The following is a 22,149-nucleotide window of genomic DNA, read 5'->3' as shown; positions in this document are numbered from 1 at the left end:
CTCTTCTCACAGACTCCGAAGAACTCTTCCCTCTGCTCCAAGGGAGGTGGAGGTTGGGCTGGAGGGCAGAAAGCTCAGGTTGGTTAGATCTGCCGGTTTCCCAAGGCTTGAGCGTCGGGCTACAGAAGTTCAGCTGTGTTGTAGCTTCTCCAGGGAGAACTCAAAAGAGAATTACAAAAATAACAATAACCATACTTCTGAAAAGGAAACAACCTAAATGTCCATCGATAGGGGATTGCCTAAATAAACTGTGGTACTTCTAATAGGTCTACTAGGCAATCACTTGGATAATCAACATTATGTAAGGGAACATTTAGTGACCTGATTGAAAAATGGATAAAAATATTGTAGAATAGAATATATATATACACACAAATCTTTTTGCTAGATAGATAGATATTGATAGATATAGATATATAGACTGGACTGTAGATCATAAACTAAAATGATAATAGTACTTATACTAGGGTGACCCTGGAATTATAGGTGGTTTTCCTTTAATTTTTCTTTTCTTTTTGCTTGTTCATATGTTTTAATTTTTTGCCAAAGATCATGCATCACCTAATATAAAGGAAACAAGAAAATCATTACTCTCAACGGATAAAGCATTCTGATTTTCTAAGAAATAAGTTCTCTTTCTTAATTTCTAAGAGCTGTCCTCCTTCAGCCCCCCACCATATTTTTGCTCAGATCTGGGAATTTATGTTTCCTGGTAACAAGAATGTGAATCTAGGGCCTGATCAGCTTACTCGTTAGTTTTTTAGAGCATCTCCTGTCTTCTCTGTAGGAGATCTCCCTGCATGCCTGTCCCCAATCCACACCCCTTCCTCCTGGCATAGAAACCTGATTGTGTTTTAAAGTCCACTCCTCTCCCCTGTGTCTCCCGGGTAGATTCTGATTGGTCTAAGCCATCTCCTTTCCCTGTCAGTGATTGGTTTAGTAGTAGCCATGTGACCCAGCTCTAGCCGAAGAGGTGTGAGGGTAGCTCTGCCAGGAGCCCTGGGAGAGGTTCCCTTGCAACATTCTGAAACAGTGTCTCCTCTTCTGCTCTGTGTGATATAAGATAGAAACTATCTCATGATCAGGAGAGATGCCATCCTGGGGACAAAGCCTAACCTCTGAAGACAACAGAGCAGAGACAAGCAAACACTCTGGGTCCTTGATGTCATCATTCAGCTGCTGAATTCCCAACCTCCAGGCGTTATTATTATGTGAAGGAATGTACTGTCTGTGTTCCTTCAGCGGTTTTGACTTGAGGTTTCTGTTACCTGCAGCCAAGTGCATCCTAGCGGATACAATCTTATTTCTTCCGACCTTTGCTTGAGTTCTTTCAAATGGAGTCCAAAGAGGAATGTCAACTAGCACGGATTATCAGGACTTTTATTCGTGTTATTTATATTTCCAGCCACTTAAGATACACTGATTTTCTGTCTCTCTGCTTCTCAAGTTTGCATGGATTGATGTGTCTGAACCAAAATGTGAGAAAAACATTAAGCCATTCAAGGGAACGGATGATGCCACTGAAGGGCAGGGAACGGAGTTGCTTGCCGTGGGGACATCTGGCTCCCTGCCCTGGCTCACTTCTGATGGATTGTGGCACTAATTTACCATCAGGGAGCCTGGGAGGGGCTTGGCTCTACTGACCATAACGGCCCTGTCAGCTTTGACATGTTAAGATGGAACAAACTGTTTCCATAGATCTACTGCATGGTTGAAGATGCTGTGGTCTGAGGACCAGGATGAGGTTTACAAGAGGGTGACATGCCCAAGAAATCCAGGAACTGGAAAAGAGTGACATTTCAGATTCCTACAAGCTGAAAAACCAATTGTCCCTGTGGTGAGCCTGGAAGGGGAGCATAGAAACCCTCCAGTGCAGTCCCAATAGCTTTTTCCTTCAATCTACCTCGGGTCCAACAGTTCCCCCTTTAGCATGCCATTCTTTAGGGTTAAGCCGTGCCATCTCCCTGCTTTTTCAAAGGAGGCGAAGAGCTGTTGGATCAGATCACTGCTGTTTTGAGGAGTCAGGGACAGGAGAGCAGGTGTTGAAAGCTGCACCCTGGCTCCCAGAATCAGTCTCGATTCAGCAACTCCCGGCCAAGATGTGACTCCTCTCTCTCTCACTCCTGAGAGGTGCAAGGCTTTATAGAGGAAAGCCTTTCCCTCCGTTCTGTACTAATTCCTCTGAACCTAACTTATTTAACTCAGGAAGCAGCACATCTAGTGAAAGAGTATAAGCCACAAAGCTTTACAGACGTGGGCTCAAATCCCAACTCTTCTACGTACTAATACATTGTAAGATTGATGAAAGTAAGGATGGACTGCTGATGTATCCCTGGATCCCAGCGTAGTGATGGGCGCATAGTAGGTGTTCAATAAAAATCAACTGATGGATATCTGGGTGGTTCTGGGACTCTCACTTGACCCCTTTGAGCTTTGGCTTCTTCGTCTCTCAAGTTAAGGTGTGATGATGGATGTGGAATTGCCTCTGGCTGCCTCCCCTCACGAGTCAGTCCTTCCTAGCAAAGCACTGGGGCCTGGGCAGTGGCCTGGGCATCGTAAGCTGCCTGCCATCCACCAGGGGCTCACAGGTTATTACCAGCCAGCAGCCGAGGCTGAGAGCCCCATTTGCCACCTCTCTGTGTGCGTCTCTGCTCCGCGACACCAACATCCAGGAGCCTGCCAGAACCTCATTCACTCATCCAGATGTTTGCTCTCTGAGTGCCGAACATCTGCATGATAGAAACCAGGGAAAAGATAACCCCAGGTTCCGCCTCTCCCAGAGCTAGGCATCTGGGCTCCAGGAACACTGGGGCATCAGAAGACAGGTATCTGGCTGTGCTTACTGCCACAGCATCACCCAGTGCCCAACACAGACCTGGCACCCGGTTGATTGCCCCATCCCCGATTTCTAAGTAAAAGGATAAACACAGGAAGTTTGCGGTCATGGCTGTACCAGCCAAATCCTTAATAGAGTCCTGGTCCGGAAAAGAACCACGAAACAATAGGAAGACGGGGAGGAGGGGCAGGGAGGCATCTGCTTCCTTTATTTTCAGACTGCAATTAATCAGACAAAGGGGAAAGGAAAAGACCAAGGGAGGTAGAAGCATTCGATGGAAACCTCCTCTGTGTGTGACTGCTCCTAAGGGTGCAAGAGAAAGAGCCCTAGCTTCTCCACTTCTGAATTAAGTGGCCTGGGGCCTCAGTTTCCGTGTCTGTGAAATGGGGTATACCTCACCCCCACCCCACTCCAAGTTTCATCTAGATAGAAAAAAACATGAGAATACGTTGGATATGGTATATCTTTATGGCGATTGTCATGAAACTCGACGATGATGATGATGATGAGAAAAATGTCAGTTATCTCTTCGTTTGTTCAGCAAAAACTCATGAGCACTTTTTCTGTACTAAGCATTGCTCTGGGTGCTGGAGATACAGAAGTGAGCAAGAGAGACTGGTCCCTGCCCTGGTGGAGCTCACCGCCCAGCAGGGGGACAGACTTAAGGCAGCTAAACACATGAATATATAAAATATTCCAGATGGCAGGAAGTATTAAAATGAAAATACCACAAGGCACCTGATAGACAGTGAATCAGGATGGGGCTACTTGCAGCGGAGGCAGAGGTCAGGAGGGCCTCTCTGAAGAGGTGACATTTGAGCTGAGACCTGAAGGAGCCAGAGGAACCAGTCAGTGGTCCCGGAACAGAAGGAACAGCACGCGCAAAGGCCTGAGGTGGAACAACCTTGGAAGTACTGTTGTTGTTTACCTGGTTTGCTTTACTTTGTTTTTGAGAGGCAAGAAGGCTCCCCTGGCTGGAGAGCAGCACGAGATGAAGAAGAGGAAGCGATACAGACCCTAGAAGGCTCTGGGTCATAGGAAGGGGACCAGATTATTATACCCTGTGGTGGAAGCTCACTCTGGCTGCTTCGTGGAGAGCGGGTTGTGGCGGGCAAGGCTGGGAGTGGGGAGACCAGTGAGGAGGCTGATGCACGTCCGGATGAAAGAGATGTGCTCTTGCTAAATGCTCACGTGCGGCGTCTCATTTAATCCTCACAGAGACCCTGCGAGCAGCAAATTCTTATTTTATCCATTTTAGAGATGAAAAAACTGAGGTTTTAGAGATGTTGAGTAGCTTGCCCAAGGTCATAGAGCCTTAACCCTCGCCCTAACCCCCAGTAAATGGTGGAGCTGGGATTCGAGCCCAAGTAGTCTGACTCCTGAGCCCACGTGATCCTCTGTCATAACCATCAAAGGCCCTTTGAGTCAGGGGGCAGGGCTGGGGTGACCCCTGGGAGGGCTCAGTCCTTTCTCAGATGCTGCGTCTTCGGATGGACCCTGCAGGGACCACCGACCTCTGAGTTGCTCTTTCGAATCAGAGAGAAGCCCCCAGACCTGATTCTGTCCAGAGAGACAAAGGAAGTGGGAAGGCATTCCTGCAGACACCGTTAATTATTTTATTTTTAAAAATACTTTTATTGGGGCGTAACTTACTACAGTAAAGTGCAGTAATCTTATATGTACAAATAAATGGGTTTTTACATATAAAGACAGCTATGTAACCACCACCTACGTCAAGATCGAGTATCCCTCACCCATATCCAGGACAATTTTGAAGGATAAACTTTATGACCCAAATACAGCATATCTCTGCCCTGGAGCAGGTTTTTCCAGAATCTTCTGCCTCCTCTTCAATCCAGATTCTGCTGGAAACTCACCAGTGACTCCCAGATCCTGGACAGGGGTCCTTCAAGGCAGACCAGCACCAAAGCCCTTGTCAACAAACTAAGAAGTAAAGAGGGCGACTGGGTGAATGCCCAGGTCTCTAGCATGATGGTACTTTACAAGTGACTCACATGAGTGTTTTCACACATATCTCAGAGCAATCTGTGAAGTAGGAGGTCCCAACCTTATTTGCAAAGAAGCCTCAGTTTCACCATCTGTAAAATGGGAGGATGGGAAGGGATGAACTTGATGAAGGAGAGTCTCTTTCAAACTCAACAATCTTCCGATTCCCAGAGGCAGGAGGAAGTGACAAGCCCATCCAGACACCACTTCCTCCCTCCGAAGGAAAAAGCAATCCCTCAGATTCCCCTACTCCCACCTCCTCAAAATCTGACACTAGAGAGAGAGTATCAATTTGCTTTCCTCTCTGCAGGGAATAGTCTCTTCGAGGATAGTTTATATTTGCAAGTTGCTTTAGAGTCAAAGAGACTGGGGTTTGAATTCTAGCTCTGTGACTTAGCTGCGTGACACCGGGCAAGTCACTTCACCTCTCTGAACCTCAATTTCCTCTTCTGTACATGGAGATAGTAATGGCCCCTACCACAAAGGTTGTTGTAAGGACTCAATGAGATGATGAAACTAAAGTGCTTGCAGGATGCCCAAACCTTCGACATGCTCAGTTAAGACTGCGTACTATTATTGTTGTTTTTGCTGTTTTTGAAGCTTTGAGCACAGGTAAGTGTCCTGTAGACCTGGGCTTCTTCCTCCCTTCACCAACTCTCTCCTGGCCCCCACCTGCCCACGGACCAGGTCTCCAGAGCAATAGCTGGCTGACATGCCTGGGGGTATCCACCTCTCCAGGGCGGGGGGAGAGACTTCCGGAAGATCCACCAGGACAGAACTCGGAGGACCCCCAAAGTTAAACCCCAAGTCCAAGCATTTGGAGTCTCGTCTGCAGAAACTCCCCACAGCCACCACCCACAATTGTAGCATTAATATGCCTCTGTGCCTCTCAGGTTAATATATGTATTATTTATAGGGCTTTATTATGTGCTCAGAGGGCTCCCCTGAGAAATATAATTGTGCATTGGGAGGCAGATTTGAATAATATTTACAATTAATTTCCGCCAATAAAGCAACGCGCCGAGGCCTCTGTGCAGTTGCAATGGACCCTGGGTTGGTTTCCCGCTAACGGCACCCCAGAGAGAGCTGGGGCAGCTTTTAAATATCCCTCCAATAGTCCACTTCTCTCAGGCTCTACCTTTGCTCCCTTTGTTCCGCCAGCCCAGGCACCATCGCACGCATCTGGAGGCTGCCACAGCCTCCCTCGGGGCTCCCACTCCTGCCCCTCTCCAGCCCGTCCTCCCCAGAGCAGCCCCGGCATGTTTCAATATGCAGATCTGAGCACCTCACTCCCCTGCATGTGGCCTCCCCTTCATCTCAGGTAAAGGCCCTCCCATGGTCTGGCCCTGCCTCCTCCCCATCCTCTCTGGTCCCGGCTCTTTCCACTTGCTCCGCTGCAGCCCCCACGCCCTTTCTGTCCCCCGTAATCACTCTGCCCCTTCCCACATCAACGCTGCGGTCCACACTGTTCTCCCTCCCTGGAGCACCCTCTCTCTAGCCTCCCCATTGAGTCAGGGCCTACTCATCCTTTGCATCTCAAGTATCTCTTCCCTGAGGCAGTTTCCTTGGCCTCTGGACGGGGTCAGATCTCTCCATGATGTGTGTGTAGCACTTCCTGTGGTCGTTATCCATTTAGGGCGTGTTTTTTAAAATTTTTGGCTCTCTCTCCTACTAGCCAATGAATGAGCTCATGAGGACAGAACCCAAACGTCCTGATCATCCCTGGATTCTCAGTGCCTACCACTGGGCCTGGCAAAGAGGGGGTATTAAATAGATTTTTATGGACAGCATGAATGGGTGAATATAGAGATGGTTATGTAAAGAGATGGGTGGATGGATGGATGGATAGCTGGATGGGTGTGTGAATAGATAAGTGGATGGATGGGTGGGTGGGTGAATGGATGCTGGGGTGAATGGACGGGTGGATGGGTAGTGTGGAGGGATGGGTGGATGGATGTTGGGGTGAATGGGTGGGTGGACGGGTAGATGGATGTTGGGGTAAATGCATGGATGGATGAGTGCATGGCTGGGTGGATGTTAGGGTGAATGGGTGGGTGGGTGAAAGGATGGAGAGATAAACCTGTAGATGGGAGGATCTGTCCTTGGGTGGCCTGATGTCGTGACAAAAAGCACAGACGTGGGAGTCAGGAGCCCTGGGTTTCAGTCTCCTATCGGCCATAGCTTGCTATGTTATCTTGTGTCACTACCTGTCTAATATCCTTGATTGCTAGGAAAATGAAACAAGTGGAGGGAAATTTTTTCAAAATGTAGATTCCTCAAAGTCCAAAATTTGGGGAATGGTAGGTTGGGAATCTCAGGGTTTCTCCTGCTGTCTCACAACATAGCTGTGTGACTTTGGACAGGTCACTTCACCTCTCTGAGCCTCTGCTGCTCTTCTGTGAGGTGGACTTCGGGGGAGGTTGTGGCAGGAACCTCCAGCACTGAGCCCCATGCTTGCTTCAGTCTCTTTATTCAAGAGAAACTTTGTCCTCAAAGGGAGGAAGCAAGGAAGTCCCCTACTGAATCATTTCACGGTAGGACAAGTGGCCTCCTGGTTCCTTCTGGTCCTGGATACCAGGCCCAGCAACAATTTTCCACATCCAAGGTTTGGCAACCACAGGCCCAGAGCACTCCAGCTCCTGCCAGAGCACGTTAGGGAGGAGCGGGAGAGGGAGCCAGTGGCGGGGGCTGGGGGACAAATGATCACTTCCATCCAAGCCACATACCACCTCCTTGTGCAGATTTCTCAAAGGGCAGCTCTCGAAACCTCAGTTCCCCCATCTGTAAAATGGGAAAGGCCTGGACTAGAGGAGTTTGAAGGGCCCTCGTGGCTCTCACTGTTGGTCTCTATCTTCTCCCAGCCGTCCTGGCCCCTAAGCCCTCCAGAGCTGACTCCTCCTCTGCCAGTGCCTGATCTCCTCTTCTGAGTCCCTCTCCCTTGCCCCCTCTTCCTCCTCCCCCTCCTTCTCCCCTTCCTCCTCCTCCCCCTCCCCCTTCCCCTTCCCTCTCTCTCCCTTCTCCCAAGGGCTGAAGAAGCTAGGAGCTCAGGCAGCAGACCTGGTTCAAAGCCCAACCCCACCATTTCCTAGCTGTGTGACCCGGGACAAGTGAGGTCTGCCATCCAAACCTCCCTTTCTGCATCACCCACGTGGGACTCATGGTCTTCTCACAGGATCGTTCTGAGGGCTTGATGAGATCTTTGCCTGACACACAGTAGGTGTGTATAAATGCAGGATCCCTTTCCTTCATTGTCATTCTACATTTCCTTTGTTTCCCTCCCCCCACCCAGTCTCCCACCAGGCCCTGCCCCATCCTCAAACACCATCTTCTCTTCCTGTCCCTCTGCCCGCTTCCCCATGCCCCTCGGCCCACCCACCCCACCCGAGAGGCAGCGCTGAGACCCCATCGGCAGGGTCCTGGTCCCAGAGGGAGGGCTCTGGGGCACACAGCGTGTAGGCTACCTGTGGAGCAATGCAGGTGAACACACTTGGTGAACGCAGGGACTTTGTACGTGTGACCTGTGGAGATCCTCAGAAGAGGCTGTGTGGACCAGACGGAAGGGCGTCGTGGTTGCATTTAGCATTTGATGGGACCCTACCGTCAGAACAGGAAGGCTGGTGGGGCAGCCAAGGAGAGGGAGCCTGACCCCACGGAGGGAAGCAGCTGGTTTGAATCTCGCTCCTGTTCATCAGCTTTTCCAATGACAAAATGACTGCCTGGCTCCCGCGGCCTGGCCTGGCCTGCACGCAGCCCAGAAGGAGCGAGGAAACGAGTCTGAGGAAACAGCACCGTCCAGGGGCAGAGGCCCAAGGGGCTGATGACTGTCTGGGACTGGGGCCACCCTGTGCCTTGGTTGCTTCTGCTGTGAAGCTGGGGAGGGGATCATGGGGGCACTGGGCAATATTCAGAGCTACCCTGTTTGTTTGCAAACTGTCCGAGTTCAGATTTCTTGAAGCAACTGGCGGCCCCAACTTGGGGTGAATTGAGAGCTCCCTCGCCAATCAGCACGATGACCCAATGAGAGAAGGAACAGTTTGTCTCTTAATGAGGTGTGAGTCCCAACAGCCCATGGCCTCAGGACCTGCCCAGCGCTGTGTAGACATGACATCTGTTCATTGCATCTTCTTGGAGAACTGGCTTCACAACGAAGGGACTACAAGAGAACAGAATGTGGACGCTTGGAGGCCAAAGGGCCTCGGGCCCACAAGAGGCTGCCTCCCACCAGGCCTCTCTCCCCACCGCCCTCCCTAGAGATCTCTGAGGAGGCAGGAGATGGAGCCACGGTGGGTGTGTGTGGATGGACGTCGAGGGAGCCTGAGGCCAAGTGCACTTTCTTAGCTATGTTGGGTCATTTTTGAAAACTATTTACAAAGGTGACTTAAAGGCCATTAAGATGTTTACATTACTCTGCTGAGGAATCTATATTTATGGTCAAAACTCCAAGCCTCTCTCAAAACCCCAAGCCTCTGCAGCTTTATTTGAGCCAGACAGACCTAGTTTCAAATCCAGGCTCTCGCAGAGACCAGCTGGGCACCCTCAGGCAAGTTACTTAACCTCTCTGAGCCCCTGATACCACATACGCAAAAAGAAAGTAATAGTTGTACCTAATTCAGGGTTGCTGAGGAATAAATGAGATAGCACATGTAAAGTGCTTAACATAGGAAGTGCTAAATAATGTAGGCTATCATTATAGTCCAGAATATTCTCAATAGATACGGTATCCATAAAAGAACGGAGTTTCTGGGGCCAGACAGAGGTGAGTTCAGATCTTAAGTCTGCCTCTGGCTAGCTGTGTGACGTTGGGGGCGTTACTTCCCTCCTCTGAGCTCAGCTTTGTCGTTTTTAAAGGGGACCGTGACGCTCTGTAGCACAGGAAGGTGTGGGTCCTAGATGAGAAAAGACAGGATGGCCGCACACAGGGGGAGCTCTGTGCCTGCGGCGCCCACAGCCCACCTCTCAGAAGCACAGTTCAAGGAGTCAGCCTCCAGATTCGGCTTCGAGTTCGGTGACTGAGCCCTCGGACACACTCTTTGGCCCGTGAGGCTCTCCCGGGTTGCTTCCCGAAGCTGATTTTGGACGAGTCTTCAGCAAGGCGTTGAGGAAGTTGAGGAGGAGGAGATGCGCCCCCCCCAACCCCCGCCCTGGAGTGTTTTATTCTGAGCACCTCCCGCCAGAGCCAGTGGATTGGAGAAGGAGGGAGGCATCCCTGTGATGGAGTGGGGCCTGCTGGTGAAGCTGCCTGCCGGACCCAGCCCCCAAATACCAAATGCAGAGTGAGAGCAGGGCCCGGGGCAAGGGGCTGGCACCACCCCACCCCAAAGTAGCTACGGCCAAAGCACCATCACCCAGGGAGGCTCCGGGGTGAGTTGCTGCAGGCCGCACCCTTCGAAGGGTCTTTCCTCTTCTTTCTCCATTCCTTCTCCTAGACCCCAAGTCCTCAATGCAGCCCGGCTTGTCTTGTCCTCACAAAGAGCCCACACGGCCCCTTAGGACCTGTTCTCTGTCTTCCGAGCTGATCTGAAAGCCAAATCCATGGTTCTGGGAGCTCCTGGGCTCACATGTCACCTTCCTCTCCCAGGTAACCTGTGCATTCCACACGCCCTAACCCAGAGGAATGGTTTGCAGGGTGGTACCTCTGGCCGGCTACTAAGATAGGTACATGGGGCGAGGTGTGATCTCCATCACACTGGGTTTGCTCTGACCTCCTCTGCTCACACCAGGAATGGACCTTGGAGAGCGTTTGTGTCGTTCCTGGAGAGCACACAGTATGTAGCTTAATCTCGCTATCGTTTGCCAATCCCAGTTCACGGCAGTGCTTTTGAGAATTCTCCCTTTTTGGTTTTGCATCAGTCAAGGCTGGTCTCCCAAGAAGCATGGGATGCTGGCCCACGGCTGAGCCACATGGCATGCTCTGTCCACCGTGCCACTGGAAGAAAGGGGCTCCTAGCCCTGGAGTCCCAGCTCAAAGCACTGTTCACCCCCGTGCAAAACGCAGTGGGCATTGGTGGGTGCTGAAAAGGTTCCTGCGTGGTCTTGAGAAGGCATAGCTTTGGGCCTCCAAGGATGGGAGTGTCCACTGGACGTTTCCCAGGTGGGCCTCAAAGCATGCTGGTCTCCCTCTCGTTTACTGAGGACCTCTCGTTCATCAAGGACATCTTGGTAAAGCTCCTGTGACTGGGAAAGGGGGAGTGGCCCGTCTCCTCACTCAGAGCGTTGACCAGGCGAGAGAAGACAGCCACCTTGAACTTCTTGAAGTCCTGACCCATGAAGACGTACAGAATAGGGTTCATGCAGCTGTTGGCGATGGCGATGGCAGTGGCCAGGGGCAAACCCAGGCTGAAGACGGGGCCAGGCATGGCAGTGTGGTGGAGCTCCAAGAGGTTGAGTGTGTGGTAGGGGCACCAGCAGAGGAAGAAGGTGATGATGATGGTCACGATGATCTTGAAGGGCTTCTTGGTCTTGGCCAGACGGTTGCGCTGCACCTTGCAGACGATGGTGAAGTAGCAGGCTGTGATGATGAGGACAGGGACCAGGAAGCCACAGAGGAAGCGGGTGACGGTCACCACCATGTGCCGGCCGAACCCCACAGGGTTCAGTTGGTGTTGAGCGGGCCACGGGGAGGAGCCGGCCATTGACAGGCTGAAGTTGTTGAAGCAGGATATTTTCCCGTGCACATGGGCTGTGTCTCGGAAGACGAGGGATGGGGAACTCAAGAAGAAAGCCAGGACCCAGATAACCAAGCAGGCCAGGTAGGCCAGCCGGACGCTGCGGTGGTTCTGGGACCAGACGGGGAGGAGCACAGAGATGCAGCGGTCGAAGCTTATGACTGTCAGCAGGAAGACGCTGGTGTACATGTTGTGGATGAGCAAGAAGTTGCTGATCTTGCACATGGCCGTCCCAAAAACCCAGTGGTAGTCCATGGCGGCATAGGCGATGTGCATCGGGAGGAAGACGTTGAACAGGAAATCCGCCACGGCCAGATTGAGGAACCAGACAGTGTTCACGGTCTTCTTCATCTTGAAGGTGGCGATGACGATCACCACGCCATTGCCCAGGATCCCGAGGAAACAGACGATGCTGTAGACCACCACCAGGAAGATCCTGGCCACCCTGCCTTCCAGCGGAGAAGACTCCTCCAAAACCACAATGGGTTCCAAATCATCGGAGTATTCATAACTGTAGGAGAGGGACATGTTGTAATCCTCGTCCTCCATTCTCTGTGAAGGGAGACAGGTGTCATCAGGGGAACCTTGATTGGAACTGGCTTTAAGAGTTTGACCAACACCACCAAGACTGACAATGTCCTCCCTGGCTCTAAGCAAGGCCCACTGGGTGGCTTAACCACTTCCTGCTTTGCTATTTTATTCATGTGACAAACACCTCTCCAGCACCTCCTGTATACCAGGCACTATTCTAAGGGCTTGACATATATATAAACCCTCTCCATCCTCGCAACAACTCAACGAGGTAGGTAAGTTATGAACCCCATTTTTCAAACCAGGAAACTGAGGCACAGAGAGCTTAAGTCACTTGGCCGAGGTCATACAGCTGGGAAGTCAAACCCCCACTTCAGAGGCCATCCTCTCGACAACCATGTTTTGCTGCCTCTCTGGGACCCTCCTCTTCCCCTTACAGTCTAGAGGGGGAGATGAGCATTCATTAAAAAACTCCTCAGATCACGAAAAAATCGCGATGATGCTAAGTGCAACAAAAAAGAGGTGCACGGTGCTGTGAACTCGGTTCCAACCATGTTTTCAAACTCCCGGGGGCAGCCGTGATGGCATTCTCCAGCGCACCCCACCTCCTCAGCGGTCCCCCACTGGTGCCCTCTGGAGGCACGAGTTCAGACCACAGGAGTCCCTCACCGTGGACTGTTATGGCATCCGAAGCTCTCCAATGTGGGTCCTTGGCCAATCAGTCCCTGTGCACAGCTGGAAACACCTGCAGGGAAGAACGGGAGGCAGCAGTTAGACCAGGTCTCAGAGCCAGAGGTTGGGGTAGACTCAAAGCCAGAGACGGGATCTAGTGTCCTTACTCCAGGTTTGCTGAGGAGGAAGCAGAGGCCAAGTGACGTGCCCAAGGTCACTCAGGTGGGAAGTGGTAGAGCCCCTTGACCCCAGAGCAACTGCTGGACCCTCCATCCCAGCCCCCACTTCCCCCCAGCACGTCCAGAGCTGATGCCCAGCAGAGGTGGGTGCAGGAGAGAGTGCGATGCTCCCTGCAAACCTACTGCCGGGGCGGAACTCAGGAAACACCATTCCAGGCGGTGTGGGCACTCTGAAGACAGAAGAGGGACCAGAGCACCTACCACGAGCCCAGAGCTTCAAGTCTCTCGTGTCATTTAGTCTCCCCAGGGCCCTTCCAGGCAGGTGTTACCACTCTTGTTTTGGAGCTGTGGAAACTGAGGCCCAGCCAGAAAAGCACCATTCTCCCTGGGCACCCTTGGGGCCCTGCTGTCACAGAGGTCTTGTGAGGAGACAGACGTGAAGACGTTCGCTGAGCACCTACTGTATGCCAGACCACTTACCTGGTACTTCATACAACCCCCATAACAACCTCATTGGGTATTCTCGCAATTTACAGAACAAACTGAGATTCTGAGGAGTTTCTGAGCTTGGGAGCTCTTGGGGGCAGTTGTCACACGCATGGTTCAGCCGCGGCCGCCTCCCAGCTGTGTGGCTTTGAACATGCCCCTCTCTGAACCTCAGTGTCCTCATCAGTAAAATGGGAATGCTCACTACTTCACAGAGTGGAATAAGAACTATAGGCATCAGGTATATGGAACATTTGGCTCGGCGCTGGCACGTAGTAAAGCCTCAATGAATATTAGTGATTATGTTACAGCCCAGGGATGCACAGCTGCAATTTGAACCCAGGGCTCTGACACCCCAGAGCCAGTGCACTGTCCACCACGCCAGCTCTCCCATCCTAACCAGATGTTTCAGCCCGGTGAGACTGCCAATCGATGCTTCATTATAAACAACTCCAACCTTTCTCCATATAAAAGCATTACTGGTCCTTAATGGGCTTGAGGTTATATTTTATTGCATAAAAATCATCTTTGGCTTTTATTAAATAAAAGCCACTTGGAAAATTCCATTAAGGACTCTGGGCCCAAGGGACTGAGAATTCAAGCTTGAGTGTCGTCCCACTCTGCAGGCTGGGAGGATATTTCAGAGGTGCCCAATGAGGGGTCCCCGAGGGCTTCCTTTAGCTCTGGAGTGGGGAGAGAAGACCGGGACACTGCAGCCACCCCCACCACCATGATCGGGGGAACTGAGACTGGTGTTGGGGATAATAGTGTATGCCAGAGACTGTGCTGAGCATTTCACACGGGTGGTCTCCCTTTAACCCCATGAGAGCCACGATGAGGCGAAGGAGACGAAAACCCTTGCCCAAGGCATCCAGGCAGGAGGCAGGAGACCCCGGATTTGAGCCAGATCGGTAGGACCTGGACTCTTGAGCGTCACTCCACGTTGCCCCCGAAATCGTGATCTGATGACAGCCGCCGAGTGTGTCCCTGAGGAAGAAACGACCATGTCCATGTCCCTGTGCAGCGCTGTGCAGGCCCCAGGGACGAGGAAACGGCTTCCCTAGGGTCCCTTCCCATAGAAGCTCAGTCAGTCACAAGGCACAAGACAGAGGTAGTGCTGGGTGGGGGGCAAGGCCAGGATGCCCCAAGGCGCCCCAAGGAGGGGCATTCCCCAGCCTGGGCGCCGGAGCTTCCTGGGGCAGGTGGGATCTGAGCTGAGTTTTAAAGGACGGCTAGGAGTTAAGACGATGGAAGGAGGGAGGGCATGCCAAGCCACCTCCCCACTCCCCAGTATGCCCCCCTCATTGGCAGAGGGGGCGTGTCTGAACCCCGCAAGGAGGGTGAAGAGAAGCAGGGTCTCCAGACCCAACTCTCCGCACCGCAGTGTCTGCAGAGATGCGACAGACGCAAATAACGTCATGTCTGGCTCTCTCGCTGGGCTGGGAGCAGCTCGGGGTCAGAGGCCGCGTCTTTCCATCTTTGAGCAGGGCCAGGCTGGGCCAGCAGAAGGTGGCACTGACATCCTCCGGGCATGTCTGTCCGTCCACCCTTCACACCCCATCCCACCAGGAATTAAGTGAATCAGCGTTGGCGTGTGCCCCCCCACCCCACCCCCCTGGATCTCCCTGGAGGGGGGCCCCATCAGCCTCCTCTCTGTCCCAACACACATCCCTCCTGCCCTGAGCCCGTTTCTGTCCCGGTTCCAGGCAGTACAGCAAAGTGGTCGAGGACATACTTGGGCCCAGCTAGGCTGCCAGCATCCAAATCCAGGGTCTGCGTGATCTCCCTATGACCTTGGACAAGTCAGTTATCCTCTGCACCTCACTTGTGTTATCTGTAAAATGGGCATCATCACAAGTTTCAAACTCACGGAATGGTGGTGAGGAGTAAATATCACATGTAAAGTACTTCAAACAGGACTTGTTACAGGGTAAGCAATACTCTGTTATTGTTATTACTGTTGTTGTTGTTATTATGATTTCTCAGGCTTCCCTCCTAAAATGGCCTTTGCCTGGGAAGGTGGGAGAGACCAAGAAGGCCCGAGGACCAGTGCACCTGCCCACTTGTCTCCCCAGTTCTGGGTTCAAGGGCAGGTCAATGGCGACACAGGCAGGAACTTTGCTTCTCTAAGTTCCAGACCCTTCGTCTCTCCAATAGAGGTAAAAACCCCTCCCTCGTAATATGTATACACATAGCTAACATTTATTTGAGCACTCAGTATATGCCAAACACTGGGATTTCCTTAAATGTTTTAAATTGTTTTTAGTTCCTTGTGATAAATAATAATTGGTTGGTGCACACAATAGCTCAAACACTACATTAAGCATTTTAATTGCATGAGCTCACACATCCCGACAACCCCCAGGAGTGGTACTGCTATTACTCCCAATGTAAGCATGAGGAAGTGAGGCTAACGTCACATGGTCAGCTAGTGGCCAATGCACACCCAGGTTGCTCTGACTCCACGCCCTGCTCTTAACTGCCTTGCTTTCCAGAAAGTGGAGTGCATCTTTCCATGTCTGTTCACACCCTTCCTGACGCCCCAGGGTCCCCAGCTCCACCCTCCAGGGACACCTCCTCATTGATCTCCTTCTCCCAGCCCCTCAAGGAAGGCACCTTCACCCGTTTCCAAGACAATCTGGCTGAGGTCTGGGGCACACATGGCGATCACTTGCCAAAAATGACATCGTCCATCACAGCCCAGACGGGCAGCTGAGGCTGTGACCAGCTTTTCCCCTTTTCACCCTCGGCTCCCCAGAGAGGCCACGGAGCAGATGAGCTGTCCTGGCTCAGCTCCCAGAATCTTCCTGTGACCCTGAACTCACACCCACTTGGAACTGGGGCCTAGAGCTGGTCTGCTCTGAGGCTCCAGGCACAGACTCCGCAGGCTGGTCTCTGCAGTCCTTTCCTTAGGACAGTTCCCACAGGTCTCCAGGAGGGGATGCCAGGGAGGGGCTGGTACGGGAGGCAGGAGACCTGATGTGTCATCTGAGCAGCTTTGCTGCCATCTCTGGACCTCAGTTGTGCAATCTGCAAAATGGGAATGATACTACTGGCTGTCCTGATACTTCTCAGGGCTGCTAGGAGAATGAGCTAAGGCGATAAAGGTGCTTTTGGAGTCAGGACTGGGAGGAAGACAGTCTCTAGATCCCTCCCAGCTCCAAGATGTCCTGCGTGTGCCTGTCACAGGTCCTCCTCCCAGCTTGTCCCAGTCTTGGTGAGGATGACACGGGAAGACCCAGAAGACCCAAGTCTGGGTCGAGGCCCTGAGAGGTCTGAGAGCTCTGCTTCATGGGAGAGACAAAGCCCCACGAACTGGAACAACAAAACCTTCCTTGGCCAACACATTTGCTAGGTGGCAGCATCCAAAAATCACAATCACTTTTTTTTTTCAGGGGGTAAGAGTTTCTACTCCCTTTTAAATTCCCTCTACTAGTTCTAACTCACCCCTGAAAACCAGGCTCAAGCATCCCCTCCAGGAAGTCTTCCCTCGGCATCCCCTCTCACCCCCTGCAGTGAGCTGAAGGCCCTCCCCACTCAAAAAAATGATTGTCCACCAGAACCTGTGAATGTGACTTTATTGGGAAAAAGGGTCTTTGCAGATATAATTGAGGTAAGGATATCAAGGTGAGATCATCTTGGATTAAGGTAGACCCTAAACCTAAGGACAAATGTCCTTATAAGAGAAAAGGAAGAGGGAGATTTGAAACAGAAACAGAGAAGGCCATGCAAAGACAGGCAGAGAGTGGAGGTGTGAAATTAATAAAAGACACCTTAACTAAATCGGAGTTAAGGAAGGCCTGCAAGGGGAGCTCTCAAGCCCTATCACATACGGTCAGTTACACCAAACAGGAAGAGAGGGACACTTGCATCTTCCACAGGAAGTAAAGCTACTTTACTATTGAAGGAAGATTTCTCTCCCCAGCCGGCAACAGCCTAGCCATTGAGATATGCCGCAGCTCAGCCAATGAGAAAGGCTGCAGCTCAGCCAATGAGAAACACCGCAGCCCAGCCAATGAGAAATGCCACAGCTCAGCCAATGGGAAATGCCACAGCTCAGCCAATGAGAAACGCCACAGCTCAGCCAATGAGAAAGGCCACAGCTCAGCCAATGAGAAGCTGTTGCTGCCCTGAACTGTTACTTTCCCCCAATGGGCTTTTGTTTAGAGCAGCCCCTCCCTACTCCCCCTGTTTCTCTATAAAAGCAGCTCCCCTCCCTTCTTTTCCAGATTTTCCGATGGTATGCCACAGCGTGCATATCCTGAATTGCAACTCTTTTGGCTATTCCCAAATAAACTCATTTCGAAGGTAAAATAACAGGTGAGTTTGCTTTTAAGTTGACACAAGCCAAGGAACACCTGGAGCCCCCAGAAGCTGGAAGGGCAAAGAAGGATTCTCCCCCGGAACCTTCAGACAGAGCGCAGCCCTGCCAACACCTTGATTTCAGATTCCTGGCCTCCAGATCTGTGAGAGAATAAATTTCTGTTGTTTTAAGCCACCCAGTTTATGGTAATTTGTTCCAGCAGCCCTGGGAAACAAATACACCCCCATTCTGGCTCCCACAGCACCCACCCCCACTGTAGGGCACGTGATATTTATATGGTTATTGCTGGCTTACACATCTGACTAGACTGGAAGCTACCTGAATGTGAAATCCGGGTCTTATTCAGCTCCATGTTCCCAGGTCAGAGCAGAACCCAACAGGTCCTCAGGATAATGCTTTTGTTCTGCTTTGTTTCTCTGACTCTGTTGAACAGAGCAGCATGTGGCTTGAGCTCACTCACAGCATGGCCGCCTCAGGGTCGTGACTTGTTACACAGCAGCCCTGGGCTCCATGAGCGAGTGTTCCAGTGCAAAAAGTGGAAATTGCATGGTCTTTTGTGACCTAGCCTCAGGGTCAGGGCGTGGCAACCACACAGTGTCACTTCTGTCCTATTCTTTTTATAACTTTACTTTGAAATAATTACAAACTCACAGGAAGTTGCAACAATAGTACAGAGAAGTCCCATGTACCTATCATTTGATTTTCCCTGATAGTGGTGTCTTACATAACTCTGGCACATTCCTGGGGTATTATTGGAAAAATGGATGGATGAACGAATGGACGGGTGAACGAATGGATGAATGAATGATGCTTTTTCTATCTCATTGTGTTGATGTGGAAATTAGAAATAATAATAATGACAATGATGATGCCATGGAACAAAGCACAATAAAACAAAGGAATTAAGGTTCTAGGATATGGCCTCACACCCACCAAGGTTGGACTCTTGGCTCCACAACCTACAAGGTGTGTGACTCTGGCCATGTTTGTGTCCCCCCAAAATTCATGTTTCTGTCCCCCCTAAATCCACAACCCCCAACGTGATGCAGTTAGGAGGTGGGCCCTGTGGGAGGTGATTAGGTCATGAGGGTGGAGCCCCCAGGAACAGGATTAGTGCCCTTATAAAAGAGCCCACAGGAGGCTCTCTTGCCCCCTACACCATATGAGGACACAGTGAGAAGTTGGCCGTCTGTGAACCAGGAAGCAGGTTCTCACCAGACACCAAATCTGCCGGTGCCTTGATCTTGGACCTCCTAGCCTCCGGAATTGTGAGAAATAAATGTTTGTTGTTTAAGCTGCCCAGTGTCTGGTATTCTGTAACAGCAGCCTGAATGGACTCAGGCCCGTTGCTTCACCTCTCTGATGCTCAATTTCAATACCAGTGCAACGGGGCTCATCCATGGACCAACCTCTCGGGCTGCGGTGAGGACTGAATAAACGACGTTTGCTAAGTGCTTGGGCACTGCCTGGTGCATGGAAAGCTCAGCACGGATAATTAATGAAGCACTTCCTGTGCGCTGGACAATGGGCCATGCACTCTAGGCACAGCTCACCCCGTCCTTACGACAGCCCTCTGGGGCTGGGACATGATTACACCATTCTCAGATGGGGACACCGAGGCACAGGGAGGTGAAGTGAGCTCTGGGAAGCATTCTGCACCACTGTAGAGCGTGAAGCCACTACTGTTTTTGTCTTCATCACTGTTGTTGTTAGTGGAGGCTCTGTCTACAATCAGGGTCCACCCGAGTTTTCTATCAGTGCCCGGTTCTGACGCTTCCTGCCTCCTTCATCTCCACTCTGTCCAGTGCCCCAGGCCTCTCCCTCTGATGACGCTGACCATGTCCTGCCCACGCCCCACCCAGGCCACTCGCCCCAAAAGGCCTGCTAGATAGCAGACGCTCGTTCTTCACCAGCCTCCAGCTCAGTGCCCAGCTCACAGTAAGCACTTAATAAGTATACGTGTTACTATTCCTGGCATAGTGATTTACTGGGCACTTACTATGTGGCAGGTGCCAAGCCCATTAGAAATGTTGTCACACACTGTCCCCAAACAGCCCTGCAAGGAGGGTGGTATCCTTCTCCCCTGAGGCTGTGGAAACAGAGACCTGATGCCTCCTGTATCAGTCAGCTTGGGCTGCTGTAACAAAGGACCAGAGACTGGGCAGCTTAAACAACAGACATTTTTTTCTCACAGTTCCAGAGGCTGGAAGTCCAAGATCAAGGTGTCAGCAGGGTTGGTTTCTTCTGAGGCCACTCTCCTTGGCTTGCGGACAGCCGCCTTCTCCCAGCGTCTTGACGTGGTCTGCCCTCTGTGTGTGTCTGTGTCCTAATCATCAGGCAGATGGGATTAGGGCCCACCCTAATGACCTCGTTTTACCTTAATCACTTTTGCAAAGGGCCGGTCTCCAAATACAGTCACATTCCAAGGTCCTGGGGTTAGGATACCAACACACAAATTTGGGAGGACACAATTCAACCCACAACTCTTACACTGTTGTCATTATTGTTACAACTTAACGTTGCCCTCTGAGGTTCCTCCAGATCCCTTGTTCTGAGCTTGAGGGCCTAACTCCCAGCTCTCTGCCCCATGGCCTCACCCATGCTGGGCCCAGGCCCTATCCACACACACACACACACACACACACACACACAGCATGCTCACAAACATAGAGATACACACACGATGTGTTCACACACACACACACACACACACACATACACACACATACATGCCCTGCCTCCAGTGGAGGAAGAGATTTATGATGTCCAAACCCAACAAGGAATTGCCATCTAGAATGTGCAGGGAACTCCTTCCTGCAAATCCAAAACAACAACAGAAGCAACTCGAACAGGAAAACCGGCAAATGATATGAACAGGTAATTTACAGGAGGGAAACTCCCAACCACAGGCATAAGTAAACTGATGATCAAAGACATGCAAATGAGAACTGCGACAAGGACTAGAGAGCTGGGAGGGAGACCCCGGGAGACCCCGGGGGTGGGCGGGGTGAGGGCCCAGGCTCTCACGCTGTGCTGCAGGAACCATGAACCCTTGTGCACCTCACAACCCCGCAAGGAACCACACTCGGGCATGCTGGTGTGCAGTGTTTTCAAGGGCATGTCTTAGCTTCTGTTCTCCAGAAGCAAAGCTCAAATGAGGATTCCTGCAAAAGTGATTTATTAAGGAAGTGTTCCAGGAAACCCTGGAGAGGGAGGGGAGAAGTAGGATTGGGAAGGGGAGGAGGCTGGGCAAGGGTGTAGCACCAGGCAAGGTCCCACGGGAGATGGCCTTAGCTCGCGCTGGGGCTCAGGGAACAATGGAGGTCACATTCCAGGAGGCTGAGCATTGGTATCCTCCACCCTGTCCTGGGGGTCTGCACTCCCAGGCACTCCCAGCCTCTGAGGTCAATCCTCCGACAAGAGGGGCAGGTGCTGGCTCTCGGAGCCAGGGCCCCCAGGAGACTGTGTGCACGAAAACAATCAAGGATCCAGGGGACTCGGGCAGCACCCAGACGTGTGTGCTGATGGCTGGAAGCTGGAGGCCTGTGAACGTCCCTTGTGGGAGAGGGGACGGGTGAATGCTATGCAGCTGTTAGAACCAACAAATTATCAAGGGTACACACAGCAATGGAACTCAACTGGGAGCATCTTAAAACCGACCCTAATAGCACTCAAGCACATTGAAAACATGCATGCAAAAGCAGCAACGCACACAAAACAGTGACACACGTTTTGCAAAAACATGGCCAAATAACAAGATACACACTGAACAGATTAGAATGGCTCCGTGGGAGCGAGTGGGAGGGGGAATGAGTAGGAAATGGAGCTAAAAGGAAATGAACACAGAGAAGGAAGAAAATAAGACAAATGCAGGGCTTCCGGAGGCCGAGCATGCTGATGAGGATGGACAGAGGGTTGTCATTATGTCAGCCCTCCCTCCTCTCCTGAGGTCCCTAAAAACCCAAAGCAAACACACAATCACCCCACATCCCTGCCTGGGGTTCATGCTTGGGCAGTGCCCAGCCCATGCCCGGGTCACTGAGTCCCTGATGAAGCCACTCTGGGCAGGCGAGGGCCAACCAAGCAGCCACCCACCAGCCTCCTCCATCAGGTGTGAAGTGAACTCGGACGAGCCAACGAAAGGATTAGCATCAGGCCAGGCAGAGGTGCCTGTGCAGCAGCCACGGCCCCGGTACCTCCTTGGCGAGCAGAGCCCCTGCCGGGGACGGAATTGTCATCAGGCAGAAGATCCTGCTGCAGATGGCCCTGCCCTGCCCACATGGCCACCGCAGACCCTTCTCAAGGTCACATCTGGTTCCTCCCGTCACAGAGAACGAAAACCTCAGGCAGATGTTATTTGCTTAATTTTTATTAAATAAACATGTACACAACCGTCACTACATTCCACTCATGGTTCTAAACACTATTACAGAGGAGGAAACTGAGGCG

General features: G+C 51.6%; 1 protein-coding gene across 1 annotated transcript in view; it reads right to left on the bottom strand.

Annotated features, from left to right (window-relative positions):
* Positions 1-7,852: 7,852 nt before the first annotated feature.
* The window catches only part of CMKLR1 (chemerin chemokine-like receptor 1), a 39,176-nt gene continuing 24,879 nt past the window's right edge, over positions 7,853-22,149 (bottom strand). The window contains exons 2-3 of the mRNA XM_058532284.1: positions 12,709-12,784; positions 7,853-12,060 (exon numbers count right to left, since the gene is read on the bottom strand). Of these exons, the coding sequence (XP_058388267.1) occupies positions 10,942-12,057 (1,116 nt within the window). The 5' untranslated portion in view covers positions 12,058-12,060; positions 12,709-12,784 and the 3' untranslated portion in view covers positions 7,853-10,941. The remainder of the gene's footprint in view (positions 12,061-12,708; positions 12,785-22,149) is intronic.

The sequence above is a fragment of the Diceros bicornis genome, chromosome 35 (genome assembly GCF_020826845.1).
Source record: "Diceros bicornis minor isolate mBicDic1 chromosome 35, mDicBic1.mat.cur, whole genome shotgun sequence".
In the NCBI taxonomy this organism is placed as follows: domain Eukaryota; kingdom Metazoa; phylum Chordata; class Mammalia; order Perissodactyla; family Rhinocerotidae; genus Diceros; species Diceros bicornis.
This window is presented reverse-complemented; position numbering and strand designations above follow the sequence as displayed.